We start from the raw sequence: 20206 nt of genomic DNA on the forward strand, positions 1-20206 counted from the left end.
TATCATGTGATTATTCCAGAACTTGCAACAGATGTTGTGGACATCCCAGTTGTGAATTCCTAGTGCCATAGATAACAGATGCTGCAGTCATATCTCCTTGTCTTCACACGTTCTATGCACCAAACATAAAAACAGTTTCTGCACTTCTCCACACTTTCAGTTGCCACATCGCAAAAACATCACTCACACTGATTGATTTTGATAGCATATTGCTAATCATACAAGCATGTCAGCATATATGGTGATTATCTGGCTGCTCCAAATGTTGGCAAACACACAAAGATACAGCATTGTAACAAATCCAACAGGACAGCCAGTTTGTAAAACAAAGAGACATCATGACAAGGAAATATATATACTTACACACACAACAAAATTTATCAAAAGTTACAAAGACTTCAAGCCATAAAAATTCTTTCTTCCACAAGTACACCACAGCAGTTGCCAAAGGCATGGTAGGAGCCATAATAAGAGTTCACACTAATAGGTAATGGTCCCATAAGCTCATAATGGTTTTGTGAAAATGAATATATGTTCTGGACGAAACAGATCCAAGTCATTTTATACCTCATTGACAAACAGCTCTCATTGCGAACACATCAAAACATCGTAAACATCAGGTGCTGTTCACTGATAAAACATGAAATGATCGTCACAATTTTTTAACAAAACAATCCAACAAGCAGATTATCAAAAACCATCATGAACATTATCATCCAAACCATTGCGAGTGAATTGCACAACAGTAATCTACATTACTTGTGCAGATTAATCTATACGTCCCGTATGGCAAAACCAGGATATTAATCACATTCGTCATCAAAATGGCAGGACACAACAAAGAGTAAAAAGTTAATATGGCTACAGAAAACGCTAGTACTAGCGTGATATTGTATATATGTCCCACCTTGACGGTATATATGACAGGCTGTCCTGGGGGGTAGTACATGTATTCTGGCGGCACCGGTGGGGCAGGGTGTGGAGGCACAACTGTATACATTGTAGCTATAGAGGAGCTGTGATGCTATAGTGCAAGCTGTGACGACTCTACCACTGCGCTGTACGGAGAATTGAGTTGGTCTCGCAAGCCCCACCCACAAGGACCAATAAGTGCCGGACTATCAGGAAGGATGTTATGACAAATACTTACATACACAGCACTGTGACTCACAATTGATGAAGATACAGGCAAATTAAAATTCCACCAAGATCTAATGAAGCCACTTATTTCAGGATTTGCTCATGTCAAAGAATTGATAGATACTGATTATTGCACGCTGGTAGTTACGGCCCGGCGTACTGGGAAGCATTATAATCATTATTAACAATTTATCTTGCAGATGTGTGGATTCAGTTACTGCATATTGGATCAGGCATCGTTTGTCATTGGCCTAAATATGAGGCGGAGTATATATGTGAGGGTATTGGAATATCGGAGATCTGTTGACAACATATTCAATCCATTTATAACACATTGCTTGATTTGTGTACAGCGCATATTTCTCTTGAGGTTGCTCTTTGGTGTTTCTGGTCTCTGATGAAATAATAATTTTGACAAATATAAAAGTAAAAACATTCTTGACTAAAACAATTTTTTCAATTCAGATTACTTTCCAGGCAAAACCCTTTTTTCATGAAATCCGTCACTAAATTTGGAAATGGTGCAATAGGAATTTGAAGCTGCAAAAAGTGTGAACACTATTACTCCTGCAACATCTGGACACTTTCAAGAGGCCAGTGCAAAGTATACATAATGGCATCTGCTGGTGTTGGTCTCACACCTCTGCAATCAGCCACATGGGAGAATGGTGGTCATGCATCCCATGTATTCCTGGCAGGGAAAATAGGGGTCAATCCAGCCCTAATTGATCCACTTCTGTGTAACCCAAGGTACCACGTGAAGTCATTGTACCAACATCCGATTTTGACCTTCGGTTTTGTCTGAGCGCAAGCACACATAGATCATTATCATAATTATGTTTCGGAGCAGTCATCATTTAAGTCAATTTAGGGTGAAATGTGTCTTGATTTGACACCAGTATCAAAGTGAGGTCTCAAATAAGATAATTCCCCTTGGTAATGAAATCTATTTTTGACATAATTCATGATGGATAGCTTTGTGTTTGAAGTGAGCGATGGAGTGAATGAGGTTTCATTGAACAGGCAGCAACATTATACAGCTACACCACAGCTACTAATTAGCAATCAAGCATTTTTAGGATTTGAAATTAACAAAGTCTGCTAATCCGGGACCAGTAAAATTCAGGAAGGAGTAGTGACATTACTTTGTGGACTACCACTTCCACCATTAGGCAGATGGAAACTCTGCAACAGAACAGTTTTGTGGACTTGTCGATATAGAAATGTATTTCTAACTCTTTTTAAGACAAACCATTTGAAAACAGTCAGCAACAACTCACACTGACAGGATCCCCGGACACACAATCAGACAGGTCACAACTGACTTTATCATCCTACTTACACGTCACCAACCATTACGGCCCCACACCGTTTTTAGGACAAGATGAAGCGACTTAAGACCTCTTCTGTGAAATAATGTCCACAGGGTCGTGTAATAGCTTCTATGACACAATAAATAACATTAGCCAGAAAACATGGCTTCACTGACAAAAACAAGCAGTTTGATGTTCATCTGGAACGCCCTGAATGTCAGATCTGCCACCTACCCACTGAGCAGAAACGATGAATCTATGGGGGTGCTTTACGTAACACAGACATGGATGGACTGCATAAGCCTCCACCTATTGTGCAGGTTCAATTACCCTTGAATCAACAGGCTCTTACCCTGCACTTGGAGAACACCTATCAAGCTCGCATCACAACACCACACGTCTCCATGTCAGTTTGATGTGGCAGCTCTCAACAATCTGGAGCTATCTTTCATAAATCAGTTTGAACAAGAAATCATCACAGATCATGAAACATTTATGAAACAGGCTCTTTTTTAACAGATCACTTTCCTCCAAGGAGACTCAGTTTTCATATTTTCTTTATTCCTTGTGATTCTTGTAAATGATAAAGTTTTGACCTTTCAGAAGATGAAACAGCAATTAGATCAAAACCAAGAAGCCAGTGGAATGCCAAGATACACAATACAATATCACGTTTCTTCTAATCATACAGATTCTCTACATGGGCCTATTGACATTCTGGAACAATTTCCCTACAAATTAGCTGTGATATGGCCACTCCAGGTTCATTATTCATATTTACTACTCCCTAGTGCCATAACCATAAATGCCAGAAAAGGAATTCCACATTCCTTGTGTAAGGAGAGTTATATTGTAAAATGAGCTGCAATTACGTATGATGGCCTTTCGGCATGAATTAATACCATCATATACAATTATCATAATATGCAGATCTATCACCCAGGCAGTGACCGAAATAGAAAGTAATGTTGACCACATACTCCCCCAATGGAGCCCCCTTCGTGGTTGTCAAGAGCACTCATAAACCCATTTTTTTTATGGCATTATTATTTCAGGTCTACTTTGTGGTTATCAAAGAATCATGAAACTTATCAGTAATTGCCAATACATGCTTCTGTTTTTGATCTATGAACATTGCTAATTTCAATGGGACTTTTCAGAAAATCAGCTCCTTGCTATGCTAACAAGGACAGGCAGGACACTGGGCCTTCACTTCTATCATTTAACATAAATCCTACTGAGAGACACTTTGACACTTTCACAACAAACCATCCACTGCCACCATAGGTCACGAAAGGCAGAACAAAAATGCTGACATTTTTCAATTATTTTTAAAGAACCCTCTCTTGACAACAGCAGAAACTAACCATTACTACAGCATGGAAATAGGCCTAATTCATTCCTAGTTGATAAGAAGGCATCAAAAACAAATCCAGCAGTACAGCAATATAGAAAGATCTCCCCTGGTTGATTGAATAAACAGATCAGAGTTATCAAATATTTGTGCAGCGTCAGCGATCAGTCAGACTTAGTCCTCCACGTGTGACTCTCCTTACTAGAAACACAACGTTTACATCAATCACATCAAATCAATTACTGTTTTCTCCTGAATGACATCAAAGTTAATCTCAGTTCACGTCTTGTTGATGTCACTAATCACACATCCACAGTCACCATTTAATCTTGACAGCCCAACCAGTAAGGACAGACTTGATGCATGGCTTCTACATCCCTGTCTGGAGCATTAGGCATGCAGGACTATAAACGTGTTTCACCAAACATTCTCTAACTGAGTACGTAAAACAATGTAGTATATATTTTTTCTGAACAATTGACTTGTCTTTGCATGTGTTTGTGATGGGTGATGATGATTCATAAATGCTCAAATGCTCATGATATAGTCAGAATCATACAATCGACTCTTGCTTCGCACGCACGCACGCACGCACGCACGCACGCACACACGCACGCACGCACACACGCACACACACACAGAGTTTTAAGTGGTATATTGTCAGGCTTCAATCCTTGTCCCTGATCACACATAATCATCCACTCACTGTGTGTCCACAGATCGGGGCACTGACCTCCACATGCAGGTCATCAACCAACAAGTCTCAACAAGAGCACACTGTTAATGTTCCTCACTGGATATATGAGCAAAGGCTCCCGTGGAACACACTATTAACATGACAAGAGACAGGTTTCCAACAGAACTAGCTTAAACATTCATAGCTTTCCTTCCACATGAAGTCAACTTTTGTGATTGTACCAAGTAACTTCTTATTCAAAGCTAAACGACCAGAAGAGAGGTCACGTGAAGGTCATTAGAGAGGAGGATGCTGGTTCGGCCCTCACTGAAGTTCTCATCCATCAAGTGATGTAGTACACTGCCCCATAGCACCACAGGCTACGACAATACATCAGCCAAAGTTGTTACATGTCTATGTTCCCTTCACACAACTATTTGCATACAGCCAAATCTATCTTTAAACAAATGAGCAAAGCAAATAACCACAAAACCACCTTCAATACCTAAGTAAACAAGAAAACTATTCAGATGTTCAATAAACTTATCCTACTTGTGATTATTATTTTCAACCCAACAATCATAAAATTGTCTACATTAATTTTCAACACCATTTAAACCCAGCCTTCAAGATTGTTATCACTGTCATATTTCTCTAGACAGAGGAAAGGTTACATTTTCTACGTCAGATATTCAAGTTAAACCGGGAGTTCAAATTGAAAATTTCACCTGCACTGCACAAAGCTTTTTCAATATTGAAGCTTCACGGAACAGAGTAAATCCTTTCAGCCATATCTGTCGAAACACATTCAAAGCGAAAGACTGTGCAGGACCGAGGTGAAGTACTTGTACCTGGTTTATTGACACGTAAATTATAATGGAGTAACGTACAATTGTTGTACCAGTGTGGGGGCGTTGGGGGAACAGCACTTGTGCAACAAAATGTTCTTATGATCATCAAATAACATCAAGCTCTTGGTGACCTACAAACCTTTAAGAATTCAAATCTCAACAGGTGTGGTGGGCAATTGAGAGAAAGGATGGTAATCGCACAATCAATAACAGTATAATTAAATGATGCATGATAAGTTCTTTACAAGGAAAACACTTCAAAAAAATTTGAAAAAATTATCGAAAAGGTCAGGCAGTAAAGGAGAGATCTCTTTGCGAGAATGTTACTTCAGCATGGTGGCCAAGGTGGACAAAGTGTTGCGTGTAAATTCCTCACAAGTGTGTTAGGCTCTCCTTGTCCCCATCCCACACACCTTCCGTCACCCCAGCTGACATGAACAGGTTCCGCTCGTTCTGGGCATGTGAGGCAACTGCAAGAAGCCGTTGAGGGTAAATACAGCACACACGTGCCCATGATTAAGCCAACACTACACAATGTCCACATTCCCTCAAACAAAGACTTAAAGCCAATACAATCACTGTGATTACCTTCCGCAAACCTTGCTAATCCTCTAATCCTCTTACTTCAAGATGAATCCATGCACACTCAACAACTGGTCACCAAGTCAGAGCTTGCAAGATGCATCAGCCTCAGCCTGACAGGGAAATGTTACAATATTGCATGTGTAACAATAGTGTTACATTACCATGTGTAACAATAGTGTTACAATACCATTTGTTACAATTGCATGTGTAACAAGAGTGTTACAATACTATGTGTAACAAGTGTTACAATACTGTGTGTAACAAGAGTGTTACAATACTGTGTGTAACAAGAGTGTTACAATACTGTGTGTAACAAGTGTTATAATACTGGGTGTAACAAGAGTGTTACAATACTGTGTGTAACAAGTGTTACAATACTGTGTGTAACAAGAGTGTTACAATACTGGGTGTAACAAGTGTTACAATACTGTGTGTAACAAGAGTGTTACAATACTGGGTGTAACAAGTGTTACAATACTGTGTGTTACAAGTGTTACAATACCAAGGGTGTTTCAATCTTGTGTGTGTAAGTGTTACCATGCTACATGAACAATGCTACAACTCCATTTGTAACAACAGTATGAGGATGGCTTAGTAACTGTTACAACTGTGCAGCAACATACCTGGTGTAAAAACGGCTTAACAGTCCATTTGGGAGTTTTGGAGTACTGAATATTATGTGACCAAACCTACTCAAGCCATAAACCATCCACAAAAGAAGTCTGTCCCGCCATTAGGCAGACTTAATCTGGTATACATGGAACAGAACTCTATGCACTGTTCGCCATATTCTTCTCAACAATTATTATCAGCAACCTGATGCTTGTTAAAGACAATCGACAAAATGATAAGGCAATTGTAATCATAAAATAACCATTGACATTGAAAATGAGTTGAATAGCCTGTCACTGAAGTGACTATGTTAATATGAATACATCTACAAGACATCAATTATTAACTAGGTCAAAGAAACTTTATCGATTTCAAACTGGTATCCGACTATTAAGAAACTATCCCTTGGGAGGCAAAGAATGGCCAGTGCCATCACAACAGCAGGCCTATCACTGAAACCATAGAAACCCAGCCTCGCCACCAATCTAGCTCATAACAGCAACAAAGCAAATTGACACTGCAAACATAATTTCCAATAATGTATAGAATTTGTGATTACAGGAAAAAGTAGAATTTATGCAGACACAGAGCTGAACTCATCTGCCTGTGTGCACGGAGCCAAATACACTACGTGGAGAATTGACAGCCATTACTTGTACGTTTAACATTATGTCTTGTCGATAAATCAAAAATATCCAACGTGTGAGAAATATGGGCGGGAAGTATGCAGATGATATGTGCACTCCCGGGAGATCAAAGGACAAATGGGTGTGTCCCTCTCTAGCGACAGGTGTCACTCAGACAGGTGATGATGGCCACATTCCTGGAATCCCAACAAAACATACAGTACCTACATGATAATGTAACGTTAAAACTTAACGCAAATTGATGGTATGGCTGAAAACCTTCAAAGTCCATCTGACAAACGTTGGGTTTTGTGTGCGTATGTACTCATGTGTAGATGTGTAGTTATTGTATACAGCGAGAAGGCAGTCAAGCCTATCTCGTGACTCAAACACAACAAAGATATTTCCAACTGGAGGGGTTTCTCACAGGTATGCAAGGCACAAATACACAGGTGAATATCCGTGTGACATAGAGGTCCTGGGAGTGAGTGAGTGAGAGATTCCCACTCCTCCTCAAACCTTATTTACACACAACTAGAATCAAGAATAAGAGTGAGTCCTCTCCCTGTATTTACTTAAAAGTACACCCATACCTAGCCACCACACTTGCACGACAATACAAGTTCATACAATCCCAGAGGTTAATAAGGCATGAATACTAAGGAGGATTTGGCCTCTTACATAACATGCATCAAGAATTTTGATAGGCGAGCTTTACAACTGCCATCCCAGTGTCATGTGGGGTTCAACCACTTGTGGACTGTCAAATGGTATTTCAGGTTCACGGTTCACCGGTTAAGCCAACACATGCTACACTACTCATGGAGTTGGATGTCAGCACTTACCTCTAATAGCAGCAAGCAGATAGACGGCGGAGGCACAGACAAGCAGAAAGAGAGACGGACAGATGGAGGGAAGGAGGGACAGATCCAAGTGCAGCAATACTAGCCAGGAAGGCAGGCCTCGACCGACCCAGTCAGCGACAAGATCCACCACTTCTATTGGCTTAATTCACCAAGGTGTGTTCTCCTTTCATTATAACGGGGCCATTCAAGCGTTCAGACCTTGGGCCACAAAAAGCAAGAGCTCGCTAAGGGCAACGGAGAGCAGCAGAAATATGTTACGCTGGTTGCTATTATTGCACACGGTCGTTTTTAACGACAAACCAAGTTACCAATAACAGTGGTTGGACAATCTATAGCCCACAATGCACTGTTGGTCCATTGATTTGACAACACATCCTGTACGTTACGGCCATTCTCATCACAGTGTCTGCTACTGGTTTGCTGGCTCGTTCACTCAAAGGCAGGCTGGCCCACCAGTTCTGCACAATCACAGAGTTCTGCTGTGACAGCGGTCCCAACCGTGGAAGCAACTCGCCACTCAACTAGCCAGGAAGCCGTGGACACTCTGCTGCTGCTGCAGTCCGGCAAGCTTCACAGTGCCACACGCTCTCATAAAAAATTAATATTAACATCAAACGAAGGATTACTACCTTACCAGTGGCATCAAAACCATTTCCACTTCCACTTGGCCGAGAGTCACCAGCAGTTACCATTTGCATCTCAGCTTACATGGGTATAAATTCTTAATGATCCCTAACAATGGAACTTACTCCCAGCGCCATCAATGCAAAGCTTAGAAACTGGAGACTTTCAAATCCAGGCTTTGCAATGGACACCAAACAAACTTAAAACCAAATCATTCATATTACATTGGGCAGTTAAGAGAAAAGGTCCTTATGACGATGGAAATCGCATTCCCTTTGAGAAGAATTTATTCCCGTGTTGCCATGGAAAAGTAGCAGGAAGAATTAATATTTTAGTGTTCTCGTGAACATCACTGACATCAACTTCTACACACAATCTAATTATTCACAGGCTAATCCAAAGAGTATATTTTACAAAATTTAAAGAACTGGTAAGCTGGTGCAAAAGGATATATAACATAAATATATCTTCCCCAAATACATTGACACAGATCATTTACATTAACAGGGGAAAAAACATTGATAGGCAAGGAGAAAGAATGCTTTGGCATAAATATACACAAAAAATAAAATAATTCTCCAATAATCTTCCACAAAGAAAACCATACAGCACAAAATATGAAAATCAATATCCATTTCAAAATGTGAATATTCAGATTACTTAACCAGTTAAAAAACAGTGGCTCAGGAATGCAGTACAACTTGTAGTGACAATACACAAAGTCAATACATCTCTGCTTCAGCAAAGGATGCAATGAGCCGCAGGTATTTGATGCACACAAACAAAGCATTCAAAAGAATAGCCTGGAAAACACAGTAATTGCATGTTACCATGGCAATCAATATCAACAACACCCTACATCGATGCCCCTGGATACACAAACATCCTGCTAAAAGCTTTTAGCTGAGCACCCATACCACCCGACACGGAACTAACCCATGGTCATGACGATGTAAGTTTTAATTGGCTTGAGCCATGGAGTAAGGCGAGGCGCTAAACATGACATACAAACAGCGTGACAGACAACGGCTTATTCCTCCCTAGCTACAAGCTAAACATACCTGTATCCGAGTAGCAACAAAAGCACCTGATCAAGCACCTGCTCTGCACTAGTCTAGGATTGCGACTGTCAGTAGGGATCACATTCATACATCGTCATCTATGGCAGCAGTCAGTGCGGTGATGCCACATCAGCAGACTAAATGTTACAACTGCAGGAATATTGAATGAGTCTCATTCTCCTGCAACACGGAATAACACGTGTTGCCACCGTACGAGTCTGTCGCCATAAAATTAGATTTGGTTAAAATATCACCGACTCTGCCAATAGAACTGCCGAACACGAGTGGATTTCAAATCAATTCTCAATACACACTACAGCAGTGAGCAACGTGATCATAATTGCCCACGCATGTCGACATGTTTATTTGATAAAGGAAAATCCTTTTAACAATGGTGACATATTCTCGTGTGTATAGACAAGAACTAGAAAACCTTATTCTATTCAAGATGATAAAAATCTCTCAAACTTTCAATTCCCAATGCAAGTAACTACACATGGATATTTTTCTGACCATCTTAGTTTTATCATGCAGATCAGGATACTGATTATAGTTATCAGTTGTCACCCAACTGATAAAGCTGATTCTCAAAAACAAACTGATGAAAGCTATTTGAGATGAAGAGAAAGATGACTGTGGGACAGGGAATCAGATAATCACAACACCACACAAACACACGTACAGCTGGGCAACAGTTGTACAGCTGTCAATGCCAGTCATCTGCAGCTGACACGTTTGCTTTTCCCAATCAGGTTCCGAACACTAGTTAAGGGACACTCAATTCCTGCCGACTGCCACCACACATTCTGTGACATACACACCTCCATCCCGCTACTGTGACATTTTTACCTGTAACTAATATACCTGTCGTTAGACCATCAGATGTTGCCTTGCCACTTTTTAAATAATCAATAGCCACACAATAGGGACGAGTCTCCCAACAAAGGATTACTCCAACCACACGCCATCACGTGTCAACATCAGTGTTTGGTACAACGTACAATATGGAACTTGATGCTGTGTAACTTAGAAATTGGCACTAGTCCTATAGTCCTTGCCCAACTTCCCAATAGTTAGGGTATCACGAGGACTAGTAGAAATTTACCATTTTTAGGGGTTTTGGTATATGTTATCATCATAAGAACTGGGGCGGTCGGGTAGCCTAGTGGTTAAAGCGGTCGCTCGTCACGCCGAAGACCCGGGTTCAATTCCCGACATGGGTACTATGTGTGAAGCCCATTTCTGGTGTCCCCCGCCGTGATATTGCTGGAATATTGCTAAAAGCGGCGTAAAACCATACTCACTCACTCATAAGAACTAGTTGACTAAAACTGTTAGTTTCTACTGCTGGACGAGATGGAGTAAGCTGGGAAGAGGGGGCAGCACTACCTCTCGTTACGTGTTTCACAAAATACATGCAGTAGCCGATAAGGCAGTCAGTAACAGATATAGATGGCTTGTGTCTCATTAGCAATGACAGGAATACTGTATGAATACAATAGGTAATGAGACCTAGCAATGAAATCTAAGTCAGATATTATGAGTGATGCCCATAAACTTCATGAATGTTGTTCAATATGGAACGAGAGAAACACAAATATATAGATAAACCCATTAACTCCATCACACAATCCGAGGACATAATAGGGTACAAGCAGCAATTTGCAAAAACAGAATTTTTTATTACAATTTCTAATTGTCTATCTCAAAGTAAACATTTTCTTAAAAAAATTCAAATCATCAACTAATTTCTACCTACTCGGTTATATTTAACATTAAACTTAATGTATACACATATTTTTATATTTTTTTAGATGAATAGCTCTTCCTGGTGCTGTATGACTGCTACTGGAAATGATAAGTATACCTGTCAAATTGTTAATGATCAAGTGTTGCTGGCAACAGATGGACCGGGCAGCAGCAGCTACAACTCAGCCACAAATCCTTTCAGGGGCCTCCGGGGAGGAGGGGGGGGGGGGACAAGTCTGGCTACATTGAACTTGTCCCAGCAACGACAGCTGCATATATACAAGTGTTTCACAAAAGATGGCAACAGCACATACAAATTAAAAAATTAAACAGCTTTTCCCAATGTAAATAGATGACAGGTACCTATAAAATCAAGAAGGCTCTTGTGTCCGTGAAAGGGAGACAACTCTGTCAAACTGATGCAAGGCATTCTCCAGCCATTGAGGGAGACATTGATATCTGAACTGATACTGAATTTTGACTGTTCCATTCCCCCAAGAGAGTGACTCCAACATGAAGCATCCATCTTTGCTCACTGACATTCAAAAGTATATTTTCACATTAGTGTAGACCCAACAAGGTGTGAGATGAAAACATAATAGGCTTTAAGTTTTTGAAGGTAACAGTTAGTAAAAGGTGGTAACTAAAAGCCTTTTTAGAAATGGCCGACTGCAACAAATGTTATATTTGGGATACACTTTTTTAAGGAAAACACAAATTCTAGTACTTTGTAAAGAGTCCTGTCCAGGATTCGTTGATGTGGGTTCAAATCCAGGAAATGACTCAACCCCAAAAAGTACTAGACTTTGTACTTTATGAGAAAGTGTAATCCCAAATACAACATTTGTCTTGTAAAATAATTCATATCTTTGTACAGTCGTAGTAAATGCATGTAGAATTGATTTTAACTTTACTATTAAGTCATGGCTTATTTTTTCTTTGAGATTTTACAACGCAACTGATTAACACCTGTTTTACAATTTCTACGAATTGGTGTCTGCAATATCCAGATAGGAAAGTAGTTGTTAGTGCTGGGATGACAGGAAAACATCACCTTGTCCAAGAGCCAGAATAAAAACTGGTGTGATGAAAACCTCATGAAGTAACGATTCTGTAGCAGCTCCCATCGAACCAACTGCTTTATTGAAACACTTATTGGGAGAGTACAAAGCCAGAGTAGGTTTACACGTTAAACTAGCACAGGTTGACATTAGATATCTCTTCGTTCTGACAACAGGTGGCACCAGTGACTATGAATCATGCACCCTCATATCTAGCTGCCTGACACAACATCGGAGGTGGCAGACGGCATTTGTGGCCCTGAAGCTGTATATTCATTGACACAGCCCAACATGTTCTGGGGAGATTTGAGATTTGGAGGAAGAACTTGCAAACTCAGAGATTTCAGTTTGCTCATGAAAAATTGATAGAGGTGAGGTGAATGTTTGTACATAGTATCACCTGGTACGAGGGCTAATGAAATTTATACAAGATAAGAGATTAATGTCCCACTAGTCCATGAATTGTTGATGGCCCGGTGGGAGTTGCTGACGAGAAACAAAACCATAGTTCTCTAAGGAGCGTTCACATCACACCCACCACACCACAGTGACCTCTGTTTCACACATTAAACTCACATACTGGACAGGGACGGGAAAAAAATCAACTTAATATTCTTCACACTCAAGTAAATTCCAACAATTAGGCAGTCAATCATAACCTTACATGTTACACAGATACCTCTAACAGACAACTTCACATAATTTGCTAATTCTTTAGAGAAAGTTCCAACTATGTACCATCATGCGCGTTTCATTCTAAACTTTCACCACTTACATCCAAGATAATGTCTATCGTCCAATGGATGCAGAGAAGTAAGCCCTGACAATGAATATAAATTTCAAGTTTACTCATTACCAGTGCTTTCTCTTTTTCTGTGCACTGCCACAATTGACAAGAAACACAAGTTCTAAAACAGCAACATGAAAATAGAATCATCGAAATACAAACATGGGTGCCCTGTAATGAATTGACACTTAACCATCTGCAAGGTGGTGTCACTTAACCCATTATGAAGTCAGTATGTTTGTTGAGTCGTAATTGTTTTATTTCTTTGTTTGATGCCACACTCAGCAATATTGCAGCTATATGATGGCAGCCTGTAAAGATCAAACCTGGACCAGACAAACCAGTGATTGATATTGTGAGCAACAAACGATGACATGCAAAACCACCATGTCACCAAGTACTGCCACTCAATCCATTTAGTCACCACGGACATACAAGACAAGGTTGCTGGGAACCTATCCTAACCAAGCATCCACATGAGGAAGCAATATGATCAAATAAATTTAGAAATCTGACCAATTTCTGCTGGGGGAGTTAAAATGTATCGTCGCATCAGCATTATTTCAGCCATATAGCAACAAAAATTTCTGTTGAAACAAACCTGGTCTTTCAGCTCAATAGCATCTATCCCTTGTCTTCTAAATCTTCAGCTACGATCTACAGTTTTAATAACAAGTCACTCATTAATGCCAATTACCTTGAGCTCCTGGCCCTAAATTCATTCCTCTGTTTGACTTACCGTTTTGTAGCAGGAACAGGTTGTCCTTGTGCGGCCACAATCTGCATACGTGGCAGTCTACAGAAGCTAACTACTCACAACATACATCCCACAACAAACACCCGTTTTTCTAATTCTTCCTAATGTCAGCAATCCATCGTTTTCACTCATATTGCCCTGTACAGAAGCAGCTTCATCCAACAGAAAGCGTTACATATGCGGCTTTTAAATCAAGTCAGCTTCAAAGATTCACTCAAAATTCATGAAGATTTTTTAGAATAGAACCAATTATTACAAACTCCCCTCATGCTATTACCCCCATCCTACCATGAAACAACCTACATATTATCTGAGTTAGCGAGTTGGATATTGCTCTGCTCCGCTTCAACTTTCTGAAACTCGAGGAAACAAATATCCGCGCACTAACTTAAAATGTTGAATCTCACAACATCCTGTGTTTTGAAATTTAATCACAAATCCAGATGTAGCCCAAACTCTTGAAGCAGTGATTGCATCATCAAGCTGGGAGCTCCCTACCCACAGGGAAGGGGGGAGGGGATGGGGCAGGAGGAGGGGAGGGAACAGGCTGATGATAAACATAACACTTATCGGCTGGTATCAGCATTTTTTGCCTTCAGCCAACATGCCAGAATAGCTACACCACATCATCAAGGCGTCCTCACCAGATGGAAGAAAATTCATTTATCACTAAAACATCAGCAAACAATTTCAATCTTAAGTGGCAATTTCGACAGATAAAAACATTTTACCTCTTTGAAGCTGGATGGAGTGGTATGTGTCGCTGCATGGAGTGTTGGCCCTCAAATTACTACTTCCCTTGGCCAGGCTCACTGAACCATGTCCAACACACACTCCCCCTCCCCCAGTGGGAAGCCCCGATGTGAGGGTCATATATATCTCACCCACCCCCCTTCTGGCTAGTCACCGGAGGATGACTAACCTATCTTACCATACCAGTCACAAATACCTCAAATTGTATTTTCCAGTTCAGCGACTTCCCCCACTAAAGTTTGCGAGAACAGTGAAGGAATAATTCCACCACAAGGGGAGAATTAACCACATGTAGGATTAACCTCATGTAGGATTAACCTCATGTATAACTCAACCAAAATGTCAACAAAGTGTAGGCTCAAACTCAGACCAGATCAGGTGTCAAGAAACATGTGACCCACTGAGCCATGTGGCTGTCGATCAATGGAGTTGCTACTGTAGGAGTTTGTCCATGTGTTGCCGTGAGGGCTCATATGGGTTGAGCATGATTCATGTGTGTAACTGTAGACTTCAGAAACACCCATTACACAGCCTTGTGTGGGAAGACTCAACTGCTGCTGCTGCGACATTGCTATATGCCAAAGTTCAGTCCATAATGGCCTCTGTGAACACAATGTTTTCAAGCTACTAAAGCCTGGAGTCAAAATTTGGGGAAATTGGAGACTATTTTCAAAATGATACTGTCAACTCTTAGAAGCAGCTATCCCACACTCCCCCTGGTTTAGCAGCCTCAAGGCCATCTGCCTAACTCATTAAGCTGGGATATTCATAGCCCCAGAGTACCTTGGCATACTTTTGTGAAACTCATTCAAAATTCAAAAGCTTTGTTAACAACTGAAAACATCAGTGAAATATATCATAATACTGCTGTTTCAAGCTATGCTATACATTTCGAAAAAATGTCAAAACTATTTGCTTTGGCAATTTATTTTAACATTTAATTTTTCTTAAATGGGACTTCCTTTGAATCACTGCAGGCACGAGAAACACCAGCTAATGTTGAGTGATACTGTTGCCATGGCTACTAAAATATACTCTTTCTAAATAAATGTTTGGGGCTTTCTTAAACCAAAACATGACTCAAGAGCTTTATCAAATTCTGATAACTGAAGAGTACTGTAATAGCAGTACCATGTTAACTTTCACAAAATCATAACAGAACCTTGGAACACAACTTGAGAATTATTTTTGCGGACGTGAAAATTTGGTATTGAAAAATATTGAATTGAAATATCGGGATATCCATATATAGTCAGGGCATCAGGAGTAGAAAGTAACATTTTAGTTCACTAGTCCCTATAATGATAGCATATAGCAAAACCCTTAAAAACGGCAAAATTCTACTGGTCCTTTTGATACCTTAACTATTAGGTAGTTTGGGAAGGACTATAGGACTAATACCAATTTCTAACGCTGGACGTACGTTCTTGCACAAACCTGCGACACGATGTATTCACAAGTACAGGCAAGTTCAGCATATACATATATTTCAATGGCAAGGCAAGATCTCAGTGCCCATGGTGCGATCTCCACACACAAGAACAGCCTCACACTGCCACTGCCAAGGCTTCTGACCTCACTTCATTTCACTTGTACTGAAACATGTCTATTTAGCTACTGGCTGGTTGGCAATACAAACAAAGGGCCCACAGACTGAAAAGCACAAAAGCAGTGGCTATATATCCTACCCAAGGCCTAACGGTGTATTTGAAAACTGAATGCTTCAATGGACATCTATTGAATCCATTAGAGTCAAGAACCATCTTTGCTCTTTTATTGATATTATAGTGTTAAAATATATCCCTTTACTCCACTTACTATAGCCCTCTGACTTTTACACCAAGTCAAAGGTACTATTATGTTCAAAGGCCAGCTTTAGCCTTTTGAACTTAAGGGAAAGTTTCCCATTGGTCGATAGGTTGCACTGTCAATTCCAAGTCTAAAGGATCATAATTTTCAGTTCAATCTATCTCAAGAATATTTTATAGTCATCTTAACACCCGAAACAACATGGTAAGAAGCAATTATACACATGTTCTAAATCACGGCAATGAGATTGGTCAAAGGAAACTATTTAAAGTCTTTGAGCTGCTTACTTTAATGTATAACTCAAGTGTAATGATGTACTTGAAGCGTGTACAAACATAAACCTTCCAAAGATCAGAAAAAGTGCTTGTTTGTCTCAGCCCTTTGTATTATTCCACTCATTCTTCCCTTTGTCCGCATTCAACTTGTTTCCCTGCAGTGCCACGTCAATGTTTTATGGCTGAGCAGATCTGTTGGTACTCCCGCAGCGGATGGGGTGAGAGAGTACTACCATCTTTCACACCGTTTACTGAACCAGCCAGGACCGACCTGAGATCAATACTGTAACCATTCACCTCCAGAAGGAGTACGACTATTTATGCCATTGCTGGAAATGATCGTGTTATTCCAATTTGTGTGCCTGATGTTGTCAAAGCCACCACACCGAACCATAAAGTCCTTCCTTTACATGGGTAAGACTCCCAAACACAATAACTATGGAGTCTAAAAACAGTCGCACTGGCCTGTCTTGTTATCTAAGTAGGAGAGAATTTAATAGCTGTGGCAGAAGCATTTAAATGGCACGGTGGAAACAGGGTGACTAACATGGTTTATTTGACAATCACACGTTATGCTGAATCAAGACTGCAATTTGAAACCACTTCCAGGGATGTTGAGTTTTTAAAACAATTGAAGGTAAATAAATTGTTTTACCCCATTGCGAATTGATTGATAGTGTCATTGTACACACATTGTTGGATGTTAATCATAATATCAATCACTGGTTTGTCTGGTCAAAATCTGATTATTTACCAGAGCTGGAATACTGCTGTGAGGTGTTAAAGAGGAAACAAATAAAGAAATAAAGATCAGGGATAATTCGGGGGGGGGGGGGGGGGGGGGCTTATGCTTTTAGCCCCTAAATTTGAAAAAAGGCCCTAATTTTCAAATACAATGGGGCATTTTAACATTGTGGTGTATGGGCGTACCTCTTGAATTTTGGAAATTTTCACATTAAGGGCCATTCAGAACATTCTTAGAGTGAACCCTGTAAGATATATCTGTATATTCCACCTATCTCTAACGATTTCATCATATCAAATTGTGAGTATATCAGAAAAGTTTCAGGTTGGCCACGTTTAAACATGAAAGACTACGGGGGCCATAGTAAGCTGTCACCTCACCTACTGGGCCAAGGAGAGATACAGCCTCGGCCTGTGAGATCTCGTCTTACTTTGTGTTGACGAGACAGTGCAGCAGGTGTGAGGAGGGCAGTCAGACAGGTGAGAGGGTTATCCAGTCAGACAGCCCATATCTTACGTCAAGACCTACTGAATCCAGAACGTGCTAGACAGTGTCAGACTCCAGAACTGACTCAGGTTCGTCTTCAGGGACACAGAACTGGGCGTATAATAATTACTTTTAAACAAGGGACATATTCTTTGCTTCAAACAAGTCATTCCTATTGTGAGTGCCATGACTTTGCTAGACAAATGTCATCAGAACACTTTCATTTTAGCAAATATTTATAGGACATTCCACAACCATATTACCAAAATTGGAAAATATCTTCAGGGCCTATCTTATGACAATCAGTCAATGTCCAAGAAAACCATTGAGTATGTTTTATTCTTAGGCTAAATATGTAGTGCCCATGCAGGGATTAGAAGTCTGATCTCAACACAGAAAATTGAACCACTTTGCTACCCCATGTCTTGTCTAGCAACAATCTTAAAACATATATCCTAAAAATCTCTGGCAGGGCCATAAAGCATCTCTTGATAAAAATCAGCTTCTAAACATATAGTTTATGGAATACTGTCACTGTTTCTACATGGAACGTTTGCGCAATAAAATCTTGTAACTTGAATCTTGTACCATGAACACTTTCTTGGGGTTACTTTCTATTGAAAATTAAAAGATAATTCAGTAATTATGTTCTTAAATTATTTTCATGTCATGGACTAATTTAAATATTCAGTAGTCATTCACATACTGAACATAGTGCAAGTCAAAGTTGAATCAACAGCATGTTAATCATTAAAAAAATTAAGCTGTGAAGAAACTTCCTTAATACATAGGCATAAACAAGAAGATGCATATTGGACACCCTTGCCTCAACCCACAACTTAATGCAGTTTCAAACATTCCTAAAGGTAGCCAACCATGGCATTCCTTATAACTCTCTCCTTAAATTTAACACAAAATATTGTCAAAACATGTATCCTCATATCATGTAAGCCTTTTTGACTTCACTAGGCAAACTGATTTAAATTTTAAAATCTCTTTAAAAAAAGAAAGGTTGTAAATAAATGTGGTTAGAATTAATTGCTAACATTGTAAAACTGTCAGTCACTGGTATCGGTTTTCACATTCTTTGAAAAGTTACAACGACCAAGAAGGCAAATTAGGCAGCTATGTTCCCAATACAAGTGAAACACAAGACTTCACACCAATAATGTATGATGCATACAGCTTATAGGTCAATATTGTGTTATCCCCACATACCTCAACTGTGTAGACGGGTAAACCAAGAAGGCAGGAGGGGCAACAACTATCCTAGTCCGGGAGGGAGGGAGCTGATATGGGAATACCGTCTCTACTGTCACCAATCAGCAGCACAATGTGACTCACAAACCCAGGATCTACCGGGTGAAAGTTCCAAAGAATTCTCGTTTTGACAGTGCGTGGAGCCCCAGTCACTAGGACTTAACCACTGGTCCGTGCATGCAGCCCTTCAGTGTAGGGGGCCTGGACAGAGGGAACAGCATTCCTTGCTGGCACTCGCTAGTCTTGGAGGAGTCAACACTATTAGCCTACTCTAAATTGCCAAATCTTTTCTACTGTGAGCTTGGATGGGAGTTCTAGAATTCCCACAGCATCTGTGAAAGCAGTTGTGTGGCAGCACAGGACGAAGGATGCAAAGTTTAATGGGAACAGTCTGACTGGAGGGAGAAGAGAGGGAGGGACCATCTCAGCAAATGACTCAAGATGTAGACTTGATATAGCCTCCTGTACTCCACACAGCTCACACTCTCCTTATACAACCTACAACATTGTTACAACAGACACACACAGCATGGAGACTTGATATAGCCTCCTGTACTCCACACAGCTCACACTCTCCATATACAACCTACAACATTGTTACAACAGTGAGTGAGTGAGTGAGTTAAAATTTAACGTCGCATCGGCATTATTTCAGCCATATAGCGACGAGACCAAGCTAATATATACACAATTTAGTTATTTATGCAATGTCATATTTAAAAACAATTGATGTTACAACAGACACACACAGCATGGAGACTTGATACAGCCTCCTGTACTCCACATAGATCCAAACTACCCACATACAAGCTACAA

The 20206-nt window shown here is 40.2% G+C and overlaps 1 protein-coding gene across 13 annotated transcripts in view; it reads right to left on the reverse strand.

Moving 5' to 3' along the window:
- The window catches only part of LOC124118387 (polypyrimidine tract-binding protein 1-like), a 148428-nt gene that overhangs the window by 42416 nt on the left and 85806 nt on the right, over positions 1-20206 (reverse strand). Inside the window, exon 1 of one of the 13 annotated variants that reach the window (XM_046480483.2) lies at positions 19349-19671. The exons of 9 other annotated variants lie outside the window; for them this stretch is intronic. Coding sequence is in view for 1 of the 4 variants with exons in the window: in XM_046480476.2 (XP_046336432.1) it covers positions 908-1000 (93 nt within the window). In the remaining 3 variants the exon portion in view is untranslated. Of the gene's footprint in view, positions 1-907; positions 1062-8002; positions 8277-9708; positions 9831-19348; positions 19672-20206 lie in introns of those variants that run through there. 3 more of the 13 variants (XM_046480484.2, XM_046480482.2, XM_046480476.2) reach the window with 3 other exon arrangements.

The sequence above is a fragment of the Haliotis rufescens genome, unplaced genomic scaffold (assembly GCF_023055435.1).
Source record: "Haliotis rufescens isolate VD_foot unplaced genomic scaffold, xgHalRufe1.0.p SCAF_2, whole genome shotgun sequence".
Classification (NCBI taxonomy): domain Eukaryota; kingdom Metazoa; phylum Mollusca; class Gastropoda; order Lepetellida; family Haliotidae; genus Haliotis; species Haliotis rufescens.